This window comes from Sminthopsis crassicaudata, chromosome X (assembly GCF_048593235.1).
Source record: "Sminthopsis crassicaudata isolate SCR6 chromosome X, ASM4859323v1, whole genome shotgun sequence".
In the NCBI taxonomy this organism is placed as follows: Eukaryota; Metazoa; Chordata; class Mammalia; order Dasyuromorphia; family Dasyuridae; genus Sminthopsis; species Sminthopsis crassicaudata.
Genome location: NC_133623.1, coordinates 57,443,916 through 57,463,415, shown reverse-complemented (window position 1 = coordinate 57,463,415; position 19,500 = coordinate 57,443,916). Strand labels below are relative to the sequence as shown.

General features: G+C 54.1%; 1 protein-coding gene across 1 annotated transcript in view; it reads right to left on the bottom strand.

The window, feature by feature from the left end:
• Window positions 1–19,500, bottom strand: part of SPTBN4 (spectrin beta, non-erythrocytic 4) — a 60,684-nt gene that overhangs the window by 25,885 nt on the left and 15,299 nt on the right. Inside the window, 17 exon segments of the mRNA XM_074277536.1 lie at window positions 73–336; window positions 1,667–1,813; window positions 5,229–5,319; window positions 7,986–8,188; window positions 9,412–10,156; window positions 12,297–12,434; window positions 12,512–13,219; window positions 13,221–13,431; window positions 14,173–14,323; window positions 15,953–16,255; window positions 16,374–16,438; window positions 16,441–16,531; window positions 17,037–17,154; window positions 17,391–17,578; window positions 17,675–17,787; window positions 19,026–19,141; window positions 19,339–19,419. Of these exon segments, the coding sequence (XP_074133637.1) occupies window positions 73–336; window positions 1,667–1,813; window positions 5,229–5,319; window positions 7,986–8,188; window positions 9,412–10,156; window positions 12,297–12,434; window positions 12,512–13,219; window positions 13,221–13,431; window positions 14,173–14,323; window positions 15,953–16,255; window positions 16,374–16,438; window positions 16,441–16,531; window positions 17,037–17,154; window positions 17,391–17,578; window positions 17,675–17,787; window positions 19,026–19,141; window positions 19,339–19,419 (3,733 nt within the window).

Genomic DNA, 19,500 nt, shown 5'->3' with positions numbered 1-19,500 from the left:
GGAAGGTCACCTTTCGCCGCCTCTGGTCATCCTTTCCAGTGCCCCTATGTCAGCCCACTTGGTCTGACCTACCTGCAGCTTCTTCAGCTGGCTGGTGACAGTGGCCAGGTCCCCCCCAGGGTCCACGCCCTGCAGCTGGCTCTCCATGTGCATGAGCCGCTTGTCCAGCTCAGCAAAGCTCTGGACCAGTTGGTCCGCCTGACTGGCTTCAAACAGCTGCCGAGCCTTGGCCTGGGTGGTGCTCTCCAGCTCGGCCCAGCACTGCCGGATCTCTCCCAGTTTCTTCTGGACGGAGCTTGCCAGCTCGGGCTTCTCCTGCATCAGCTGCTGGCCCTCCTGCCACAGAAGACAGGCAGGGGTGAGAGAGAGACACAGCAAAAGACAGATATGTACGCAGGGGGGATGGGAAGGGGTGGGGAGGGATGGGAACACACACACATCAATAAAAAAAGACAGACACCAAAGTGGAGAAGAAAGAGAGAGAGAATGAAAAGGGATACATGTAATAAGAAACACAGACCCATACATCTGGAGGGAGGACAGTCACACACCCAGGGAGACACACAGGAAATGAAGGAGACGGTGACACAGGTGTAATGGGAGACATACTCCAGGAAGAACAGGGGGTACACAGGGGCCGAGACCCAGCCGAGGAGATAAAGGGAAGAGGGGAACGGAAAAGGGAGCAGAAACATAGGCAGAGGTAGATACATGGGGAAGAGACCCGGGGGAACAGATCGCCACACAGGGAGACAATGCCACGGGAGACACAGGAGGAAAGATGGCAAATAACCTGGGGAAAGGCAGACGCATGGGTACAGAGACAAGAAGCGGGTTGTCATCAAGGTGGGGCAAATTCAGGAAGCCCAGAGACCTGATCTGGGGGTTCCTAACTCCAAGAGATGTCAGCTCAGTTTCAGGCTGACCCCATGAGAGCAGGGCCTAAGGGCTGAATCCAAGGATCCTGTTGGGGCTGCCAGGGATGAGGCCAAATTCTGAAGGCAGCCTCAGAACTCAAGTGTGTTTTCTGGAAGCCTCCTGACGTCCTGGATTTGGGAGGGGCTTAACCAGAAGTTGAGGAGAAAGGGCATTCACCCTCCTCCCTTCCATCTTACATCACTGGGGTAAGAGGAGTCTCTCTGTCTGTGTGTGTGTGAGACAGAGAGAAAGAGAGGCAGAGAGAGAGAGAGAGAGAGAGAGAGAGAGAGAGAGAGAGAGAGAGAGAGAGAGAGAGAGAGAGATGGGGGAGAGGGACGGAGAGTTCAGCTAAGTCCAGGACTTCCTAATTTTGAATGCTAAGCTTGGGAGACATGTGCCACCCTCCCTCATCCTCAGGGCCATCCAGGGAGAGAAGAAAAGGGCTTTCCGGAGTCTGTTCCCCCAGGGCCCTCTGCTGGTGAATTCCATCCCAGAGCTCAGCCTGGGAAGGATTTATCAGTTTTAGAGCTGACAGGGAGCTTAAAGATCATGGATTATTTTCACAAACGAACCAACTGAGGCCAGAAATAGAAAGTTATTTATACAAGGTCACCCAAATAATAGGAAACAGGATTCCAGCTAATGATCTCTGCCCTTCAGCTCTCAATAACAACCGTTCACAGTAAGCCCAGGAGCTAGGTAAGGAAAGGATGCTTTGGGAGTACGACGAGGCCCTTCCCCTGCTCACCTTCTCAATCTTCTCCAGCCATTCCTTATTCTGGGCCAGCTCGGCCATGAAGGCCTGGTGCCGGAGCCATCGCTTCCTGAGTTTGTGGCCTTCCTCCCGAGTGCTGTCCCGAGCCATCAGCATCTTTTCATGAATCCAGCCATCCAGCTGTACACAAGCAGGGTGGGGGATGGGGAACCCTTGGTGAGGGGCCCACAGCTCCCCAGAGGCAGCCAAACCTAGCACTCTGTTCCTTATCCATCTGTCCACTCCTAATTCCCCACACTAAACCCCCCACTGAGGCCCCACGAATCTTATTCTGCTTTCTTCCCCCTGACCCAAGGGAACAAGGTGTAAAATTCGTAAGGCTGCTTTCTAAAACAGATTTGAAAAGGTCCTCTATGCCCAGTTCCTCTTTCCCAGAGTGGAAGGATGATGGTAGAGGCGCCTCCATTCTTCCTAAACCTGAAGGGGGGCAGCTGGTGGAAAACTGCCCTTCCAGGAACAAACCAACTCCAGCCTCCCCCCCCCCATCCCTGCCTGCACACACATTCCCTCACATCCTGGAACCAAGGCCATCCCTCCAACAAGAAAGCACCCTGAGTGTCTAAACAGATTCAGTACCACAGTTACCTGCTCCCCGCCCCCTTCAATGCTCTAGGATCAAAGCCAACTACAAGTCCCTCACTCTCAAAAAAAAAAAAAAAAAAAAGGAAGAAAAAAGGAGCTTTCAGATCCAGATCTCCTACCCAGCCAATCAGTTATACTCCTTTCCCCATAAAAGCAAAAAGCAATCTAGGTCTCAACCTGGTCTCCCCCTACCCAAATGGAAATAAATCGGTGCAGCTCTCCAACCACAAATACAAAAAAAAAAAAAAAAAATGGGGGGGGGCAGATACAGCCCATCCCTTCCAAGAAAAATGAATTACAATGTCGACCATTCCAGGACCCCCAATAAACCTCTCCTCAATCACAGCCAGACTTAGCTTGTCACCCCAGGCAGAGCCTTCCCCCAAATTATGGCCAAATTTAGAGCAGATCTCCATTGCCACCGCCACTACACCAAAGGAAAACTAGACATAATGCTTCTCTACTTAAAAAAAAAATCAAAGAACGATTCAGTCCAAGCCCCCCCCCCAGTCAATAACTCCTAATCAGAGCCACTTCAATCAGACAAAGACAGTCAGACACCCCCTCCCCCCCAAAAAGGCAACCACAGCACAGAAGCAAACCCAGTTCATCACTTTCAGGGAAAATAAGTCACAGCTCCCCCTCCTCCCCTCCAAACACTACCCCAAACACCACTGCCAAGGCCAGGCCCAGGAATCTCCCAGTCCAGGCCCGTTAAACGCCATCCGAACCAAACACGATTCACAACCACCACCATCCCCCATAAACCCTCCAACACCTCCCCAAGAAGAGATTAGAAGGCCCGGTCTTCCCCACCGCTGGGCAGCTTCAGAACCACGGATAGTTCTCAGGGGCCAATCTGCTGGCGAGCAGATCCCTCCTCCCGGGGGCCCAATTGAGTAAGAAGCTACCCCCTCCCCAGGGGCCTATCCCAGCAAAAGCTGCCCTCCCCCCCTCTAGAGACCAGTGCAGTCACGAGTCCCGTTCCCCACCCCCCGCAGGTTCAGGACCAAGGACAGCACCCTCTTCTATGGGGGGAATACCCCCTTCCCGCCCTCTTGGGGCGCACGCGCTCTCTCTCCTCCCCCACCCCCACCGTCCTTCACGGGGGCGCGCTCCAGCCCCCTCCTCTACGCGCCCCCAGCCCAGAGGCGGCGCGCAGTACCTGCGGCGGGCGGCGCTCCCTGGGCCACTGCAGCAATGGGCACAGACAACCACGGCGCGCGCGCGCACCCGCGCCGCCCCTCCCCTTCCCACCCCGCAACCGCGGTCCCGCAAATGCGCTGATTAGTCTCCCCCTTCCCCCACCTTCATGTCTCCTAGGGCGCGCGCACTGGGGAGACCCGGCGGAGGAGGTGGAAGGAGCCTCGAGGCGAGAGTGAAGGAAAGGGGGAGGGGGAGAAGCAGGAAAGAGACTGGGAATGTCCCGAGGCGGGGGGAATAAATGAAGAGAGGGGATGGGGGGGGGTCGAGGATGGAGAGTGAGTGGAGAAAGGGAAGAGGGAAAAGGTAGAGGCAGGAAGGCTCGAGGATGAGGGAAGAGGCGGGGAGTACTCCGGGGAGGGGGAATAAATGGAGGCAAGATGGGGGGAGGTTTAGGGAGGAGGGAGCTAGACGGGATGGAAAGTGAACGGAGAGGGGGAAGTGGACGGGGAGAGGAAGGAAGAGTTTGGGGTGAGGAAAGAGGCTGGGATGTTGGAGGGAGATAAAGGGATGGGGGAGGCTGATGATGGAGGATGGAGAGTGAGCGGAGACACGGATGAGGGAAGGGGTACAGTCAGGAAAGGGGCTGGGGATGCTGGGGGGGATAAATGGAGAGAGGGGGCTGAGGAAGGGGAGCGAGCGCAGTCATGGGAAGAGGTAGAGGCTGGAAGGGCTTCGGGCACGGAAAGAGGCTGGGGGTGCTGGGGGGGATAAATGGAGCGAGGGGATGGGATGGGAGAGGCTGAGGATTGAAGGGGAGTGAGTTGGAGCGGGGTCGGGGGAAGCCTCGGAATCCTGAGGGGCAGGACCGAGGGGCCTCGCGGAAGAGCTGACATTTAGGGATCCCCGGAGCTTCTGATATGCGCCATCTAAGGCGCCTCCTCGCAGCCTTGGGAAATAGGATTATCCCCATTTTACAGATGAGCAAACAGGCTCACAAGGTCAAGAGGTTCACCCAAGGTCACAGAGCTGGTGCAAGGGAGGGCTGGGGGAGGACGGAAGGGGAGCACAAGGAGCGGGAGGACGGCTCATCCGTTTAGGGTTGGAGGGCCTTCGAGTTCATCTCATCCTTTTACAGATAAGGAAACTGAGGCCTAAATAGGTTAAAAGATTTGCCCAAGGTCACGCAGGTATTAGGCTTGGGGGGGGGGGTTAGAACCCAACTCCTCCAACTTTGACCCTAGTTCTCTTCCTCCTTGAGGGGCTGAGCACGAAAAGGGGGAGGAGGAAGAGCTTCCCAAGGATGTTAGGGGAACGGGAGGGGGAGGGGGGAGAAGGGGGAGAGGGGGGAGAGAGGGGGAGGAGGATACAATTCCTCGCGCTCGCGCCCCGCCTCCGTGAGGTCACGGAGCTCGGCTCTCGGTGCAGCCCCTCCCACCTCTCTGCTAGTTCTCGCTTCCCCGCCAGCGCTCGTCCCTCCCCCCAGGTCGCGTGCTTCCGCTGCCACACGCGCGGGCGGGGTCTGCGTTGCTAGGAAACCAAGTTGCCGGGGCAACGTCCCAGCCCCGCCTCCCAGCAACCATCGGAGTAGCCTGGGATGATGGCGCCGTCTGGTGGCTTAGTCAGTTCTCTAACCTACCGGGAGACGCGGTTCCCCTTCATCTCCGGCTCTTTTCTGGCTATTCCAGGGAGAAAACGCCTGGGTCTAAACTTGACCCCCCCTCCCCCTTCCTCTCATCCCAACGGGGCCCCTCCCTCTTGTCACCCCTCAGGGTCTGAGGGCATCCTCTCCCCCTCCCCTCCCCCTTACCTCCTGACAGTCTCTTAGGAAATGCTGCAGCTCCAGGTGGTCATAGAGACACTGCATCCACTGCTGGGCTCGGAGCTGGGTTTCTTGGCTCCTGGGGGCGGGGGAGGGGGTGCTCGGTGCCCCGGGGACCAGGGGACCGTCAGGGGGTGGGGTGGGGGACCGGCAAGCGGGGGGGGGGGGGTGGTGGTGGAAGGGGGCTGGGGGCAAAGCACCGGGGACTGCCATCGGAGATGAAAGAATGGAAGACAGAGACAGGTACAAAAGGGGTGGGACAGTGAGGCAGGAGAAGGGACGGGACCGAGCCGAAGAAAGGAGGAGAAAAGGGAGCGGAGCAGGGAGAGGAAGAAGCTGCAGCTCCCCAGAGACTAGGAGTTAAGAGAAAGTGCCAGGAAGAGGAAAAGAAATGGGGGAGGGGAGAGAGACAGAGACAGAGAGATCGGGGAGAGAGATAGAGACACACAGAGAGGAGACAGAGAGAGAGACAGAGAGAGACAGAGAGACAGAGGGGGGAGAGAGAGATAAAGAGAAAGAGAGAGACAGAGGGGGGAGAGAGGGACACAAAGAGAGAGAGAGAGACAGAGAGAGACAGACAGACAGAGGGGTGAGAGAGATAGAGACACACAGAGAGGAGACAGAGAGAGAGAGAGACAGAGAGAGACAGACAGACAGAGGGGTGAGAGAGATAGAGACACACAGAGAGGAGACAGAGAGAGAGAGAGACAGAGAGAGACAGACAGAAGGGGGGAGAGAGACACATAGAGAGACAGACAGAGAGAGGAGGGAGAGATAGAGACACACAGAGAGGAGACAGAGACAGAGACAGAAGGGGGGAGAGAAAGATAGAAAGAAACACCCAGAGGGGGGAGAGAGAGACAGAGAGAGAGAGAGAGAGAGAGAGAGGAGAGAGAGAGAGAGAGAGAGAGAGAGAGAGAGAGAGAGAGAGAGAGAGAGACAGAGACAGAGAGAGAGAGAGAGAGAGAGAGAGAGAGAGAGAGAGAGAGAGAGAGAGAGAGAGGAGAGACACACACACAGAGAGATAAAGACAGAGACAGACAGAGGGGGGAGAGATAGAGATACACAGAGAGGAAACAGAGACAGAGACAGAGGGGGGAGAGAGAGATAGAGAGAAACACAGAAACAGACAGAGGGGGGAGATAGAGAGACAGAAAGGAGACAGAGAGGCAGACGACAGAGACAGAAAGAGAAACAGAGACAGAGACAAAGAGAGGTAGACAGACGGAGGAGAGAGATAGTCACAGAGAGAGGAGACAGAGATAGAAAGACAGAGACAGAAACAGAGGGGGGAGAGAGACAAACAGAAAGGAGACAGAGATAGACAGAGACAGAGAGAAAGAGAAACATAGAGACAAAGAGGTAGACAAACAGAGGGAGGAGAGAGATAGAGACAGAGAGAGAAAGGAGAAGCAGAAAAGGGGATGGAAGAAACTATCAGAGATGAAGAGACAGAGGTAGAGCCTAATACAGGAGAAATGGAAAAAGCAGTAAGAGATAAGAAATGTGGACAAGGCACAGGGGAATAGGGTGAAACAAATAAAACAAAGAGCGATGGAGAGTGAAGAGAAAATGGCAGGAAAGCCAAATGGTGAGAGATGGCAGAGAAAGGGACAGGAAGAAATAATAGCAAGCAAAAGAGACAGACCAGAGCGGTCTAAGGAGACTGAAAAAAAAGCTGAAGAGGCAAAAAAGAAGGGCGATGGAGAGGCAGACTGACTAGAGACAGAAAATTGAGGGAGAGACAAAGACAAGAAGCAGGAGAGACAGAGACAGAGAGAGGGTAAGGGGGAGAGAGCCCTACTGGTAGCTAGGAAAAGGTAGTCATGATGGAAGGATGCAGAGCAAGAGGGAAGGAGGCTGAGGCTGGGGTCAAAACCAGGAATTCTGGACACTTCAGACGGGTGGGGGCCCATAGAGAGCCCATAATACCAGTGAAGACCACAAAGGGCCAAGGCTGCCCCTCCCCCCTCCTCTGGTTCAGCTGGCACAGATCCAGAGTGAAAGCCCAGGCCCGGCAAGGGAGAGCCCCAATGGGGGCGAGACTGGGGATCCCAGGCCCATCATCTCACAGGGGAAGAATTCTTCATTTCTCTCCCATGGACAGAGATAGAAACAAGAGAGGGAAAACAGACAAATGAGACATCAGAGGGAGGGAAGGAAAGTGAAACATTTAGTATGAGACAGAAAAGAGCCCCCAGAGAGAGGAGAAAGAGAAAGAGAGGGACCAGTGAGAAAGAAGGAAAGAGCAAAAGTCATTGAGAGACAAGGGCTGAGAGGCAGACAAGAGACCAACAGGGAAAGACAGAAAAGAGGGTGCTTCAGAGAGGGAGACTCACAGGAGGGAGGGAGAGAAAAAGAGAGGAAAGAGATGGCAACACCAAGGACAAAAAGGAGAAAAGACATGACAGGATGAAAGATATCAGGGTGGAGGAAAGATGGGGAGAGAAGACGTACAATGACATGGAAAGAGAGAAGGGGGAGAGAGGAGAGACAGAGACAGAAAGAGGGGGGAGGGGGGAAAGAACCAAGGGATGGGGACAGAGAAAACAGGGCACAAAGAGGCGAGGACTACGAGTCATGGCAGAGACAGAGATGGAGCCTGGCCAGAGGGGCGGAGCATGGTGTTACCCTAACATCCCTCCCAGCAAGCTCTAGATGTTGGGGTCCCAGTGGGGTTTCCCTCTCCAGCCCTAGGACTGCTCAGGGGGGTGTGGGGCTGGGTGAGGTGCCGGGAGCCCCTACTTTTGTAGCAGCTGGGCCCCATGCTCCTGGGCTTTCTCTGCATAGGCATTTCCCTGCCTACGCAAGATGTCTCCAGTTTGAGCGGCCAGCTGGATCTTCTGCAGGTTCAATTCCAGGGTGGTCAGGAAATCCCGGTGACGCTTGATAGCCTCCACTACTGTCTCTACTGTTCCAGGTACCTCCAGGCCTGACAGCACTGTCTCCTGGTGGAGCACGGGAGGGAAGGAAGGAAAAAGGGAAGAAGGAAGGGGGAAAGCAAAGAAGTTAGGAAGGAAGGAAAGGGAGGGAAGGAGGGAAAGAGGGAGAGAAGGAAGAAAGGAGGAGAGAGGGAAGGAAGGAAGGGAAAGAGGGAGAAAAGGAAGGGAAAGAGAAGAAAGGGAATGAAGGATAGATGGAAGGAAGGGAGGGATGGAAAAAAGGGAAGGGAGGAAGGGAAGAAGGAAAGAGGGGTGGAAGGAAGGAAGAAAAGTAGGAAGGAGGAAAGGAAAGAAAAGAGGGAGGAAAGGAAAGGAGGAAGGAAGGAAGGGAAGAAGGAAAAAGGTATTGAAGAAAGGAAGAAAGGAAGGAAGGAAGGAAAGAAAAGAGGGAGGGAGGAAAGGAAGAAAGGAGGGGGAGAGGGAAGAAAGGAAAGAAGGAAGGAGTGAGCCTTAGAGCTCTGGGCCTGAAGTCAGGAAGACCTGACAAATTCAGCCTAAGACAGTGGCTGTGTAACCCTGGGCCAGTCACTTAACCCTGTTTGTGGCAAACCCTTCCAGTATCTTTGCTAAGAAAAACTCCATGGCCAGTATTACACGCCATGATCCACAGGGTCACAAGGCTTTGGACAGGACTGAATAACACATATGCCAGTCATTGTTCGTGTAAGTGTTTCACAAATACTGTCCAGTTAGAACCTCACACCCTTTGGGGGGTGGTGATGGTATTATTAGTATTCCTATAATTACAGTTGTGTGCTGAGATTAAGTGACTGGCTCAAGGTCACACAGCTAGTGTCAGGCTGGATTTGAACTCAAGTCCAAGCCAAGATTGTTGCTTCCAAGGGAGAAAATGAGGCGTTGATCAGGACCCACCTTTCTCTCTAGCCCTCCCCCTTGAAGTTCACCTCATTCCCTAAACCAGGGACTTCATGAATATGTGACCCTTACCCCGGAAGCAGATGGAAACTTATTTCTCCCCAATCAGAACCTGAATAACCCAGCCACACTCAGGCCAGTGAGAGACTGCTGTAGTCTATACAGACCAGTAACTGAATGTCCCCTGCCCCCTGCAGGTTGTCCACCTCTCCCTGCCAAGGAAAACATAACTCCCCCTGTAACTCCCCATTATCTGCCCCCGGGAACCCACACATCTCGCCAGATAATCCAGGCAAAGCCCAATTTCAGAGCACCTCACCCCGCCAGAGTCCATCTCTACTTATCACCCCCACCTGGTTGTGGAGGACGGCGTGAGCCTGGCGCACGTCTCGGAGGAAGAGCTGGTAGACGTGGGCTTGGGCCAGAGCTTCCCTGCGAGCTTCCCACAGACTCAGCAGCTTCTGCCAGCCCAGTTCCAAGTGGGGCAGCCAGTCCTCCAGGGCCAGCTCAGGCCCCAGTTCAGCCCCGTCAGCCGCCAGAGCATCTCCAGCGGCCTGGATCCTCCCGAAGTCTTCCTCCCGCCGGTCCATCTCTTCCTTGAGAGCGGCATGCTGGCTCAGCAAGCTATCTGCCTCCTCCAGGCAGCCTGGCAGCTGTCCTCCGCCGCTTGCCGACTCCTGGGCGTGCACCAGCCAGTCGAGGAAGGCGTCGAGGTCATGCAGGAATCCCTGGAGCCGGCTAGCAGTGGCCAGAGCCTCCCCACAGTTCCGAGCCGCGTGGCCCAGGGCCGCCCACTCCGTGTCCAGTTCTTCTATCTCGGGCTGCAGCCGAGGAGCCTGGGCTGGGTACCGGGCAACCAGGGCCTCCCCCTCCTCTCTCAGAGCCTGCAGCCTGGGCTCCAGTGCGAGGAGAGTAGCTTCGAGGGAGCTGAGGAGCCGTTGGAGGACGCCGCCCGCCCGGGGTGCACTCTCCACGGCCAGCCGGCGCTCCCGGACCTGGCTCTTCACTTCGGCACACTCCAGCAGATGATTCTGGACGGAGAGAACTAGGTTCACCTCCTCCTTCCGCTGTTCCACAAGTTCTACGATGCTGTTCCACCTGAGTCATCAGATCACAAAACAATAAAGCTATTAGGGAGCTCTGAATCCAGAACATTCAAGCTGGAAGGGAACTTAGAACAAGGAACAAGCAAAGGAGCTTAGAACCAAAATGTCAATTGGAAGGGAGATCACAGGACAATGTCAACAGCTGGAAGGCAGCTTAGTAGAAGGCTGGGCGACTCATGGGAAGTGTAGAACAAAGAATGTTAGGGGCCAGAATGGAACTGAGCACATGGAAATCGGGGCTTGAAGTAAGCTTGGAACAGTATATCAGAGATTCAAAACTTTAGAGACTGAAGAGTGCATAGAACAAGCACTTGCAAGGGCTGCAAGGGAGCTTAGACTACAGAATGTCAGCGTTGGAGAAGAGCTTAAACCACAGAATATCAGGAGTCAACGGTAGCTTGGAGTCCAGAACATTAGAGCCAAAAGAGAACTCAAAACAGAAAATGTCAGAGCTAGAAAGGAGCTTAGAACAAAGAATGCCATGTACTATGGGAGCTTAGAAGATGGAATCAGAATTGGAAGGGAACTTAGAACAAATTGTGTGCTAAATGGGAGCCTTAGAACACAGAATATCAGAGTTTGAGGGAAATTTAAAGCACAGACTATCAGAGTTGAAAGAGAACTTAAAGCACAGAATGTCTGAACCAAAAGGAACTTAGGACATGGTTAACATGAGATGGTTAGAAGGGAGCTTAAAACATAGAACATAGAAAGTCGGAGCTAGAAGGAAACTTGTTTTTTGGTTTTGGGTTTGACTTGTTTTGTTTTTGTTTGTTGCTGAAGCAATTGGGGTTAAGTGACTTGCTCAGGGTAGAAAGGAATTTAGAATAAAATGCCAGTATCTAGAAGAGAACTTGGAACAAAAGATCATGTGCAATCATGGGGGCAGCTAGGTGACACAGTGGATGGAGCACCAGCCCTGAAGTCAGGAGAACCTGAGTTCATATATGCCCTCAGCACTTAACACTTCCTAGCTGTGTGACCCTGGGCAAGTCACTTACGCCCCAATTGCTCCAGAAAAAAAAAATGCAACCATGAAACTGGAAGGGAGCTTGGAACAAATATTGTGTTAGATGGGGTCTTAGAACATAGAATCTAAGAGCTTAAGGGAAGTTTAGAAAATATCAGCTGAAAGGGAATGTCAGAACTAGAAAGGACATGGAATGAGAGGGATGAAAGCTCAGAACATAGAATGTCAGGGCTCGAAGGGAGCTTTGAACATAGAATGTCAGAAGTGGAAGAGAATTTGGAACAAAAAATGGCAGACTAGGCGACATTGTTAATACAGAAAACATTGGGATTACAATATTAAAATAAAAGACCACAAACCAAAAGGGAGCTCAGAACATAGAATGGCAGGGCAGGAAGGGCACTTAGAGCATGGAATATCAGAGCTGAAGTGGAGCTTAGAATAAGGAACATCATGACCTAGATGGAAGCTTAAAACAGAGAAGATAGATCTAGAACACGGCTTAGAACACTGCATTTCAAAGAATACAGAATGTCAGACAAAATCCCAAAGAGGGAAAGAGGGAAATCCACATGTCCTAAACTACAGGTCTTGCCTCTCCCCCAAAAACCTTCGAGGGCTCCCTCTTGCCTCTAGAATAAAATACAACTTCACATCCTAACATAAGTCCTCTATGTTAGGCTCCAAGCCACCTCGCCACTTCCAGTGACCCATTCCCAGCTTTCTGCCCCTCCCCCATCTCCTTCATGTATACCTTCACTGCCCACCCTCCTCCCTCTGGAATATTTCATTTCCTTCCTGTGTCTCTTATTTGAGGCTCTTCCCTGGCCCTTTAACCTGTTAATTGCCCACTTTTTCTCAGTGTCCCATTCCCTTTATGCCCTGTTTCCAGAAGAGTGGAAACTCCTGGCCAGGGATGAACTCCATTTTGTCTGTCTCCGGTGCCAGGTCCAGGCCCGGAGGAGTCCAGAGCGCTTCTCAGGCTTTTCTGGCATTTATTTTTAACGCCTATTGCTTTAGGAATCACGTTAGGAGAGAAAAATCAGGGCAAAAGGGAAAACAACGGGAGAGAGTAAAAACCGGAAGACGGGCATGACCGTGGTGGGGTCTCGGCTTTTGCTTAAGCCGGCCCCGGAGCTGGAGGTGGGCCGGAAGCGCTCACCTGCTGTTGAGGTGGTCTTGGCACGAGCGCACCTCCTCGGAGCTGGGGTGCCCGCCTTCCACCAGCTGCTGGACCGTGTGGTTCACGTCGAGCACGCGGCCCATCAGGCTGTTCATTTCCTGGTCCAGGCTCTCAAACCTGCGAGGGGCTCTGGTTAGCGGCCGTGTCCTGGCCCGGGACTCCCGCTCCCCCTCCCAGGGGCTCCGGGCCGCTACCTGTGCTGGACGACCTCCACTTCGTCCAGGTCGTCAGGGACGCGCATGGCGAGCAGCCACTTCTCCTTCTCCCCGATCCAGAGTTCGCACGCGTGGACCTCGCTGAACATGCGGTACACGGCCAGGGCGTCCCGCAGCCACTGGCGCCGCAGGCCCGCCACCTCGGCCACCTCGGCGAAGAGCTGCTCCACCTCCACCACGCGGACCTGCAGCGCCATGACGCCCCCCACCGCCGCCCCCGCCGCCGCCTCGCGCCCCGTCCCGCCCAGGCCGGCCAGCTGGCGTCGCAGGCCCGCCACCACGCCCCGGTGGGCCTCCACTTCCCCGGACAGAGCCCTGTGCTGCCGTGCCAGCCGGCGGCTCGACGCCTCGTCGTGCCCGAAGTCCCCGCTGGCCGCCAGGCGGTAGGCGTCCCGCAGCCAGGCCAAGAGCCCGTCCAGCTCGGTTCCAAACTGATGGAGCGCCCGCGCCTCCTGCAGCCGCCTCTCGCGCCTCGCCGCCGCCTCCTCCAGCCGCTGCCAGCGCCGCCGGGCTCCCGCCGCGCGCTCCAGCAGCCCCAGGGCCGCGGCGTCCCCGCCGGCGGCGGCCGTGAGCTCCTCGCCCCGCTGCAGGGCCTGCTGCAGCAGGGCGCGCCGCCCGCCCAGCTCCCCCTGCAGGATCCGGTGCTGCGCCAGGAGGCGGGCCGCACTCGGGAGGTCGTGGGCGCCCCGCGCCTCCGCCGCCGGCCCGGCTCTCCAGGAGGTGCTCCTTCTCCCTGGCCCAGGCCTCGGCCTCCTCCAGCTCCTGCAGCAGGGCCCACAGCGTCCGGGAGGCCTCGAGCTCGGCCCGCCGCCGGCCCGCCAGCTCCTGCAGCTCCGTCAGGCAGCCGTGCACGTGGCTCACTCGGTTCCGGATGATCTGGGGGTCACACGGTTGGTAACCTGTGGGCAAAGGGGCGCAGAGCATTGGGGTCCGCCTCGGATGTCCCCTGGCAGAAGGCCCGTCCCAGGAGTCCCAGCCCAGCAGGAGTCGGTGCCCAAGGATCCGCCAGCAAGCCGGCCACTCTGGACTTTAGGATGGGAAATCAGAGCTTCCCTCCCTTGGGTCACAGTCTTCAGAGTATGAGATGCCCAGGCTCTCTTCGAGGCCCTGGCCGGAGCCTTGCCAATACTGAGGACTTGAATGCTTACTAAACTGAAGCTTACAGGGTGAAGGGGTGGGAGGGCAGGGGGCATGGCTTCTAATCTCCCCTCAGGGACTATGATGCAGAGAAGGGAAAACTGTTTTCAAAACTCAGCTCTGCCACTGAAGGGGTGACTTTGGGCAAGGGATTTCCCATCTCTGAGCCTTAGTTTCCCCATCTGTAAAATGAGGGGAATTGAACCACATGCTATCTCTAAGGTCCCTTCCAGCCCTGATAATTCTAGGTTCGCAGGAATGGGGAGCCACCCCTGGGAGTCCTTCTGATTCCACCTTGGGAGTTTCTTTCTGCCTTCCCAGCCCAGGGGGAGCCCCCCACCCCACTTTTTTTTTTTTTTTGCTGAGGTGATTGAGGTTAAATGACTTGCCCAAGGTCACACAGCCAGGAAGTGTTAAGTGTCTGAGGCCAGATTTGAACTGGGGTCGTCCTGGTGATCTATCCCCTCCACCATTTAGTTGCCCTTCCCCCTCTCCCTCTGTACCCTGTAACTGGGAGAATCTCAGGGCCGTGGCGTTGAGTGCCTCCACGCGCTCGCTCTGGGCCGTGATGTCCCCCTCCAGTAAGCCGTGTTTCTGCAGCAGGTCCTCCACCTCCAAGAGATGCTGGCCGCACTCTTTGGACAGCAGCTGGGCCTGGCCAGAGACAGAAGGAAGGACACGGGGCTCGGTTATTCCCGGCTCCTCCTTTTCCGCCTTTGTTTCTCCTGGCTGCCTCTGACGGCCATCTCTCCTAACTTCTAAGAGGCCAGAAGGACCTCAGAGGGAATTTGATGAAGGAACCCAGTCAGCCCGGGGCATCCCACCGTCCCTGAGTGCACAGCCGGGCTCTGCCTTGGAGAGAGCCGGTCTTGGGGAACTCACGACCTTCCAAAGCGTCCCATCGCTCTACTTGTGAGGAAGTTTTCCTTTCTTCAAATCTAACTTTGTCACTAGCTCTGACCCTTGGGGTAAAGTGGGAAAAGCCTGGAGGGGCAGCTGGATGGTGCAGTGGATAGAGCACTGGCCCTGGAGTCAGGAGGCCGGTGTTCCTGGGCAAGGCACTTAACCCCCCTTGCTTCACACACATACAAAAAAAGCGTCCTCCCCAGCTCTTTTCTTTCCCAAGATAAACATCTCCAATTCTTGTCTTTCCCATTCAGCCTCCTGGACACTCTCCCCATCTCTATGTCTCTTAACTAAGGAACCAAGTAATTTTTAAAATCTCGTTACAAAATACGAGGCATCACATGTTGTCAGTTGATTGGTGGTTGGACTGAATTGAATCTCCTAGCATCTGTCCCAATTTCTCTGTAATCTCTGTAATCAATTTTTTTTTCTCCCTTTGTTGAGTCAATTGGGGTTAAGTGACTTGCCCAGGGTCACCCAGCCAGGACGTGTTAAGTGTCTGAGGCCACATTTGAACTCAGGTCCTCCTGACTTCAGGGCTGATGCTCTAACCACTGAGCCCCCCTAGCTGCATTTTTAATATCTATTCTTAAATGAGTGTCACATTGGTGTAGATGACCCAGAAGAGGCCTTTGTTCAAAATTTGCCTCTGAGACATCCTCCTTGTCGGATCATGGGCGACTCCGTTACCTCATTAAAAACAGGCAAAATTTGGCTTTGACACAAGCTCTCAGAAGCGCGAGGCTCAGCTGTAAAGGCTTTGCCAACATTAATCTCAAATCATCAAAAGAAGTCTGGGATCCCTTCTATGTGACTATTTCCTTGGATGAGGCAGAAATCTGACTGAATGTGCTACATAATTATCTCTTGATCCTATTTCTGTGTTCTCCCTCTGCCCCCTGTCCTTTTCTCTCCCCTTATCTCTGTCTCTCCATCTGAGTGTGTCTGTCTCTGTCTCTCCCTCTGTCTTTCTGTGTCTGTCTCACTGTCTCTGTCTCTATATGTTTCTCTGTCTCTGTCTCTGCCTGTTTTTGTCTCTCTGTCTCTCAGATGTCTCTCTCTCCCTGTCTTTCTGTATCTATCTCCTATCTCTGTCTCTCCATCTGTTTCTCTGTCTGTCTTTCTCCCTCTGTCTTTCTCTGTCTCACTATCTCCATGTCTTTCTAGATGTTTCTCTGTCTTGGTCTCTCTGCCTGTTTCTGTTTCTCTCTGTGTCTGTGTCTCTGTGTCTGTGTCTCTGTGTCTGTGTCTCTGTCTCTCTCTCTCTCTCTCTCTCTCTCTCTCTCTCTCTCTCTCTCTCTCTCTCTCTCTCTCTGTCTGTCTCTCCACATCTCTGCCTCTGTAGTGTGTTTTCCTCTGGTCCCCAGTCCTGGGCACCTGCATCTCCTCCATCCAGTCCACCATGTAGACCATCTCCTGAAAGACTTTCTGTAAGGCCAGATTCTGCTCAAGCCGAGTCCTGCGGGCTCCCACGAGCCCCGTCAGCAGCTCCCATTGGCGCAGGACACTGTCGCGCTGAGCGGCAACCCGCCGTGCGTCATAGTAACCCTCCCCAGCCAGCGCCTGGGCCAGGTCAGCCACAGCCTGGATCCTCTCTTCGTAGGACGAGATGTCGGCTTCGATAGCTTCATGCTTCTTCATGGCCGCCTCCACCGCTGGTAAGTCATAGCCAAAGTTGTCCTGGACGCAGAGACAGGTGTAACGAGAAAGAAGGGATGACATGGGATGGAGGGATGGGAATCTACCGATCCTCCCTTCTCGGTTGCCCCCAGAAGCTTTCCCTATCCTGCCCGTTCACCTGGGACACGAGGCGCTGGTTCTCACTAAGCCAGCTCTCCCTCATGGCTGCCTTATGGTCAAACTCTGAGCCAGAAGCTCTAGTTTCTCCTGCCGGATGAGCTCTCCTCGAAGAGCAACTTCCCGCTCATGCTCTGCCTTTTCTAGTCGGGTCCAGGCCTAGGATTTAGGGAGTGGAAGTGGATCTCAACCCCTCCATGATTGGATCCAGCCCCCGTGTCCTCCAGACTCAGCCCCAAATTCAGTCCTCTAAACCTTGCCACTCCATCCCAAATTAGCCTTCTCCATCATCCCAAACCCAGGCTCTCTGTTCCTTAAAGCCAGTCCTCTCCAAACCCAGTTCCTCTTCCCTCCCCAAATCGGTCCCTCCATCCCCCTTCAAACCCCGATTCTCCATCCCCCTTCAAACCCCGATTCTCCATCCCCCTTCAAACCCCGATTCTCTTAAACCTCCACATCCAACCTCTTAATCCTCTGAGACCCGGTTCTTCTCCCTTCCCCTCACTCAACATCCCTCAACAACCCTGCTTCTCCCCTCACCTGTGTCTCCCCTTCTCAATTTCCCGGAGACCCAGTCACTGCCCCAACACCATTACAGGCCCAGGCAGTCTGCCCTTCTAACCCCAGGCCCACCAAGGCCCACCCCCGGGCCATGTCTCAAAACCTTGTTGATGTCAGAGATGCTGCAGCCCTCTCTGGGGACATAGAGACGCCGGTTGGTGGCCCTAAGTTTGCTCTGAATACTGAAGAGCAGAACTTCCAGGTTCCCTTTCTCTTGGAACCTGAAATCCAGGAAAGGAGAAACAAGGCAGGGCTCCTTGGCTGCTGGTTCTCCAACATCCCATCTGTCCCACACATCCTCCTCCTTTCTCTGTCCCCTGATAGTTTGCTCTGACCCTATCCCCCCGACACCAGGACCACTTACATTCTCCACCACCCTCCCGCCCTACTCCAACACTCTCTCCAGTCTCTCCCACTGACGCTATCCCAGCCCTCTCCAGTCCTGGGCGCTCCTCACTTGATGGGCTTCTCCAGGGTGCAGTAGGCCGTGAAAGCCTGTAGCTGCTGCTGGACGCCGCTGAGCGAGTTGGCAAACCTCTGGTTGCTGATGAGAGCCACGGTTCTTTCGATCCAGGCCAGGAGCTCCGAAGCCAGCTCCTCGTAACGCTCCATGATCTTCCCAATCTCTATCACCTGGTCCAGTACCTAACCCCAGCGGTGGCACAAGGTCAGCAAGGACTTAAGGAGCCACCGGCGCTCCTCTAAGACGTCCAGCATTGCCCTGCCCACCAAGTCTGGTACCTTCCCTATCCGCTTTCCCTCAACTGCCAGGGCCTTCATCTTGGAGAAGTAGTGATAGTAGGAGACCACATAGGTGATGATGGATTTCTCATCCGGAGCTTCCATGTTCACATCTGGAGAATGGGAGAGAAATACGCTTTGAGCTGAGGTGATCTTGTGAGTGCAAGAGGGAGAAAAAAGACAGTACCAAAGCTGGGGACTCTGGGGTCCAGAAGAAGAAAAGGCAAATTGGTAAGCAGATAGCGGGAAAGTGCTAGAGACCTTTTGGGGTGGGGTGGGGGGAACGAGGATGGGGGAAGAATAAATCATAACAGTAGATAGCTAGAAGGATGGCTTCCAGTCTCCTGACACAAACTGGCTGGAGAACCTGGGAAAGTCCAACCTCTCTAAGACCTTAAGGTCCAAAAAAGTGCCACCATGTGTTGGTGGAGGGAGATTCCTGACCTGGGAGTTCTTTACACCAATAAAACACTGGTCTTGTTCCAGTCCCATCAAGTGTAGAGACTAAGGATCTAGGTAGTCAACTACCTCTGCTCTTTTTTTTTTTTTTTTTCTTTTTAAAATGATATCACTAAAGGAAGTTCCTTTCTAGCATTCCAGGTCAGTGCCTTCTCTGGACTTTAGTGTCTTACAAAATTATTCATTTTTAATTCAGATACATAAAGAGCAAAAACATTTCCATGGACCAAGCATAAACTAAAAAGAGGATTCTACAAAACCATGGATTGTTTCAGTTTACTTTTTTAAAAACTCCCTTCCCTGGGGCAGCTAGGTGGCGCAGTGGAGAGAGCACCAGCCTTGAATTCAGGAGGCCCCGAGTTGAGATCTGGTCTTGGACACTTGACACTTCCTAGCTGTGTGACCCTGGGCAAGTCACTTAACCCCAGCCTCAGGAAAAAAAAAACAAAACAAACAAACAAACAAAAAAACTCCCTTCCCTTCCTACTCTTCCCATCCTAGAAATAGCTACTGTTAGACACCAAATTATCCGTGGGTATTCAGATATAGATATAGATAACCACACTATATATACTTCTATTTATCTGGTCTTTAGCACCCTAAAAAGTTTCCTTGGTTTGGAGGTTGCTTATCTGCCCACCAGGCTAGGCCGTCTCCCTGCCCTAGCTCCAGCCTTCCTCTAAGATGACTTTTCCCTCCTGGCCTTCAAGTGTATACATAAACAATCCTTCCCAGCCCTCAGTCCATTTAAGTATCAGCACACATATGTGTTCTAACAGTGATTTGAGCTCTGACAGCTTCTGTTTCGATTTCCTGGGGGTTACAGCTAGGATATGAGGGATTTGGAGTAAGCATCTGGGGGATTCTGGGGCAGCCGGAGAAGAAATTTCACCTTCTGGGTCAAGTAGACGGGCTAGGCCCAGCTGCTGCTCGGCAGTGTGAAACGCCCGCTGTAAGTTGTAGGTGGCATTGGATTTGGTGAGTTTGCTGAAGTCCACTAGGTCTGGCCTGGGGATGTGAACAGAGAGGGGAGGGCAGTAAAAGCAGAGGGGTGTAGGCAGGAAAGCCGGCACCCAGAAGAGCTCCCAGCCTGAGGGGGAGAGAACACTGCGCCAGGGCTAGGAAGGGCAAGGGGTGTGGCGGGGGAAAGAGCTGTCTCTCCATATATCTCTATACAGAGGCAGGAACAGGGACGAGGCATCTACCTGTGTCGATGGATGAGAGCATTGAAGGCCAGGCCATCCCTCCAGCTAGTAGTGAAATTCTGAATGTTCACCTCAGGGTAACTGAGGGTGGGTAGGAGGGGGAGGGGCGTGGGTGACACACAGATACAAGTGACCAAGAAGCAAACAGGCAGACAGATGGAA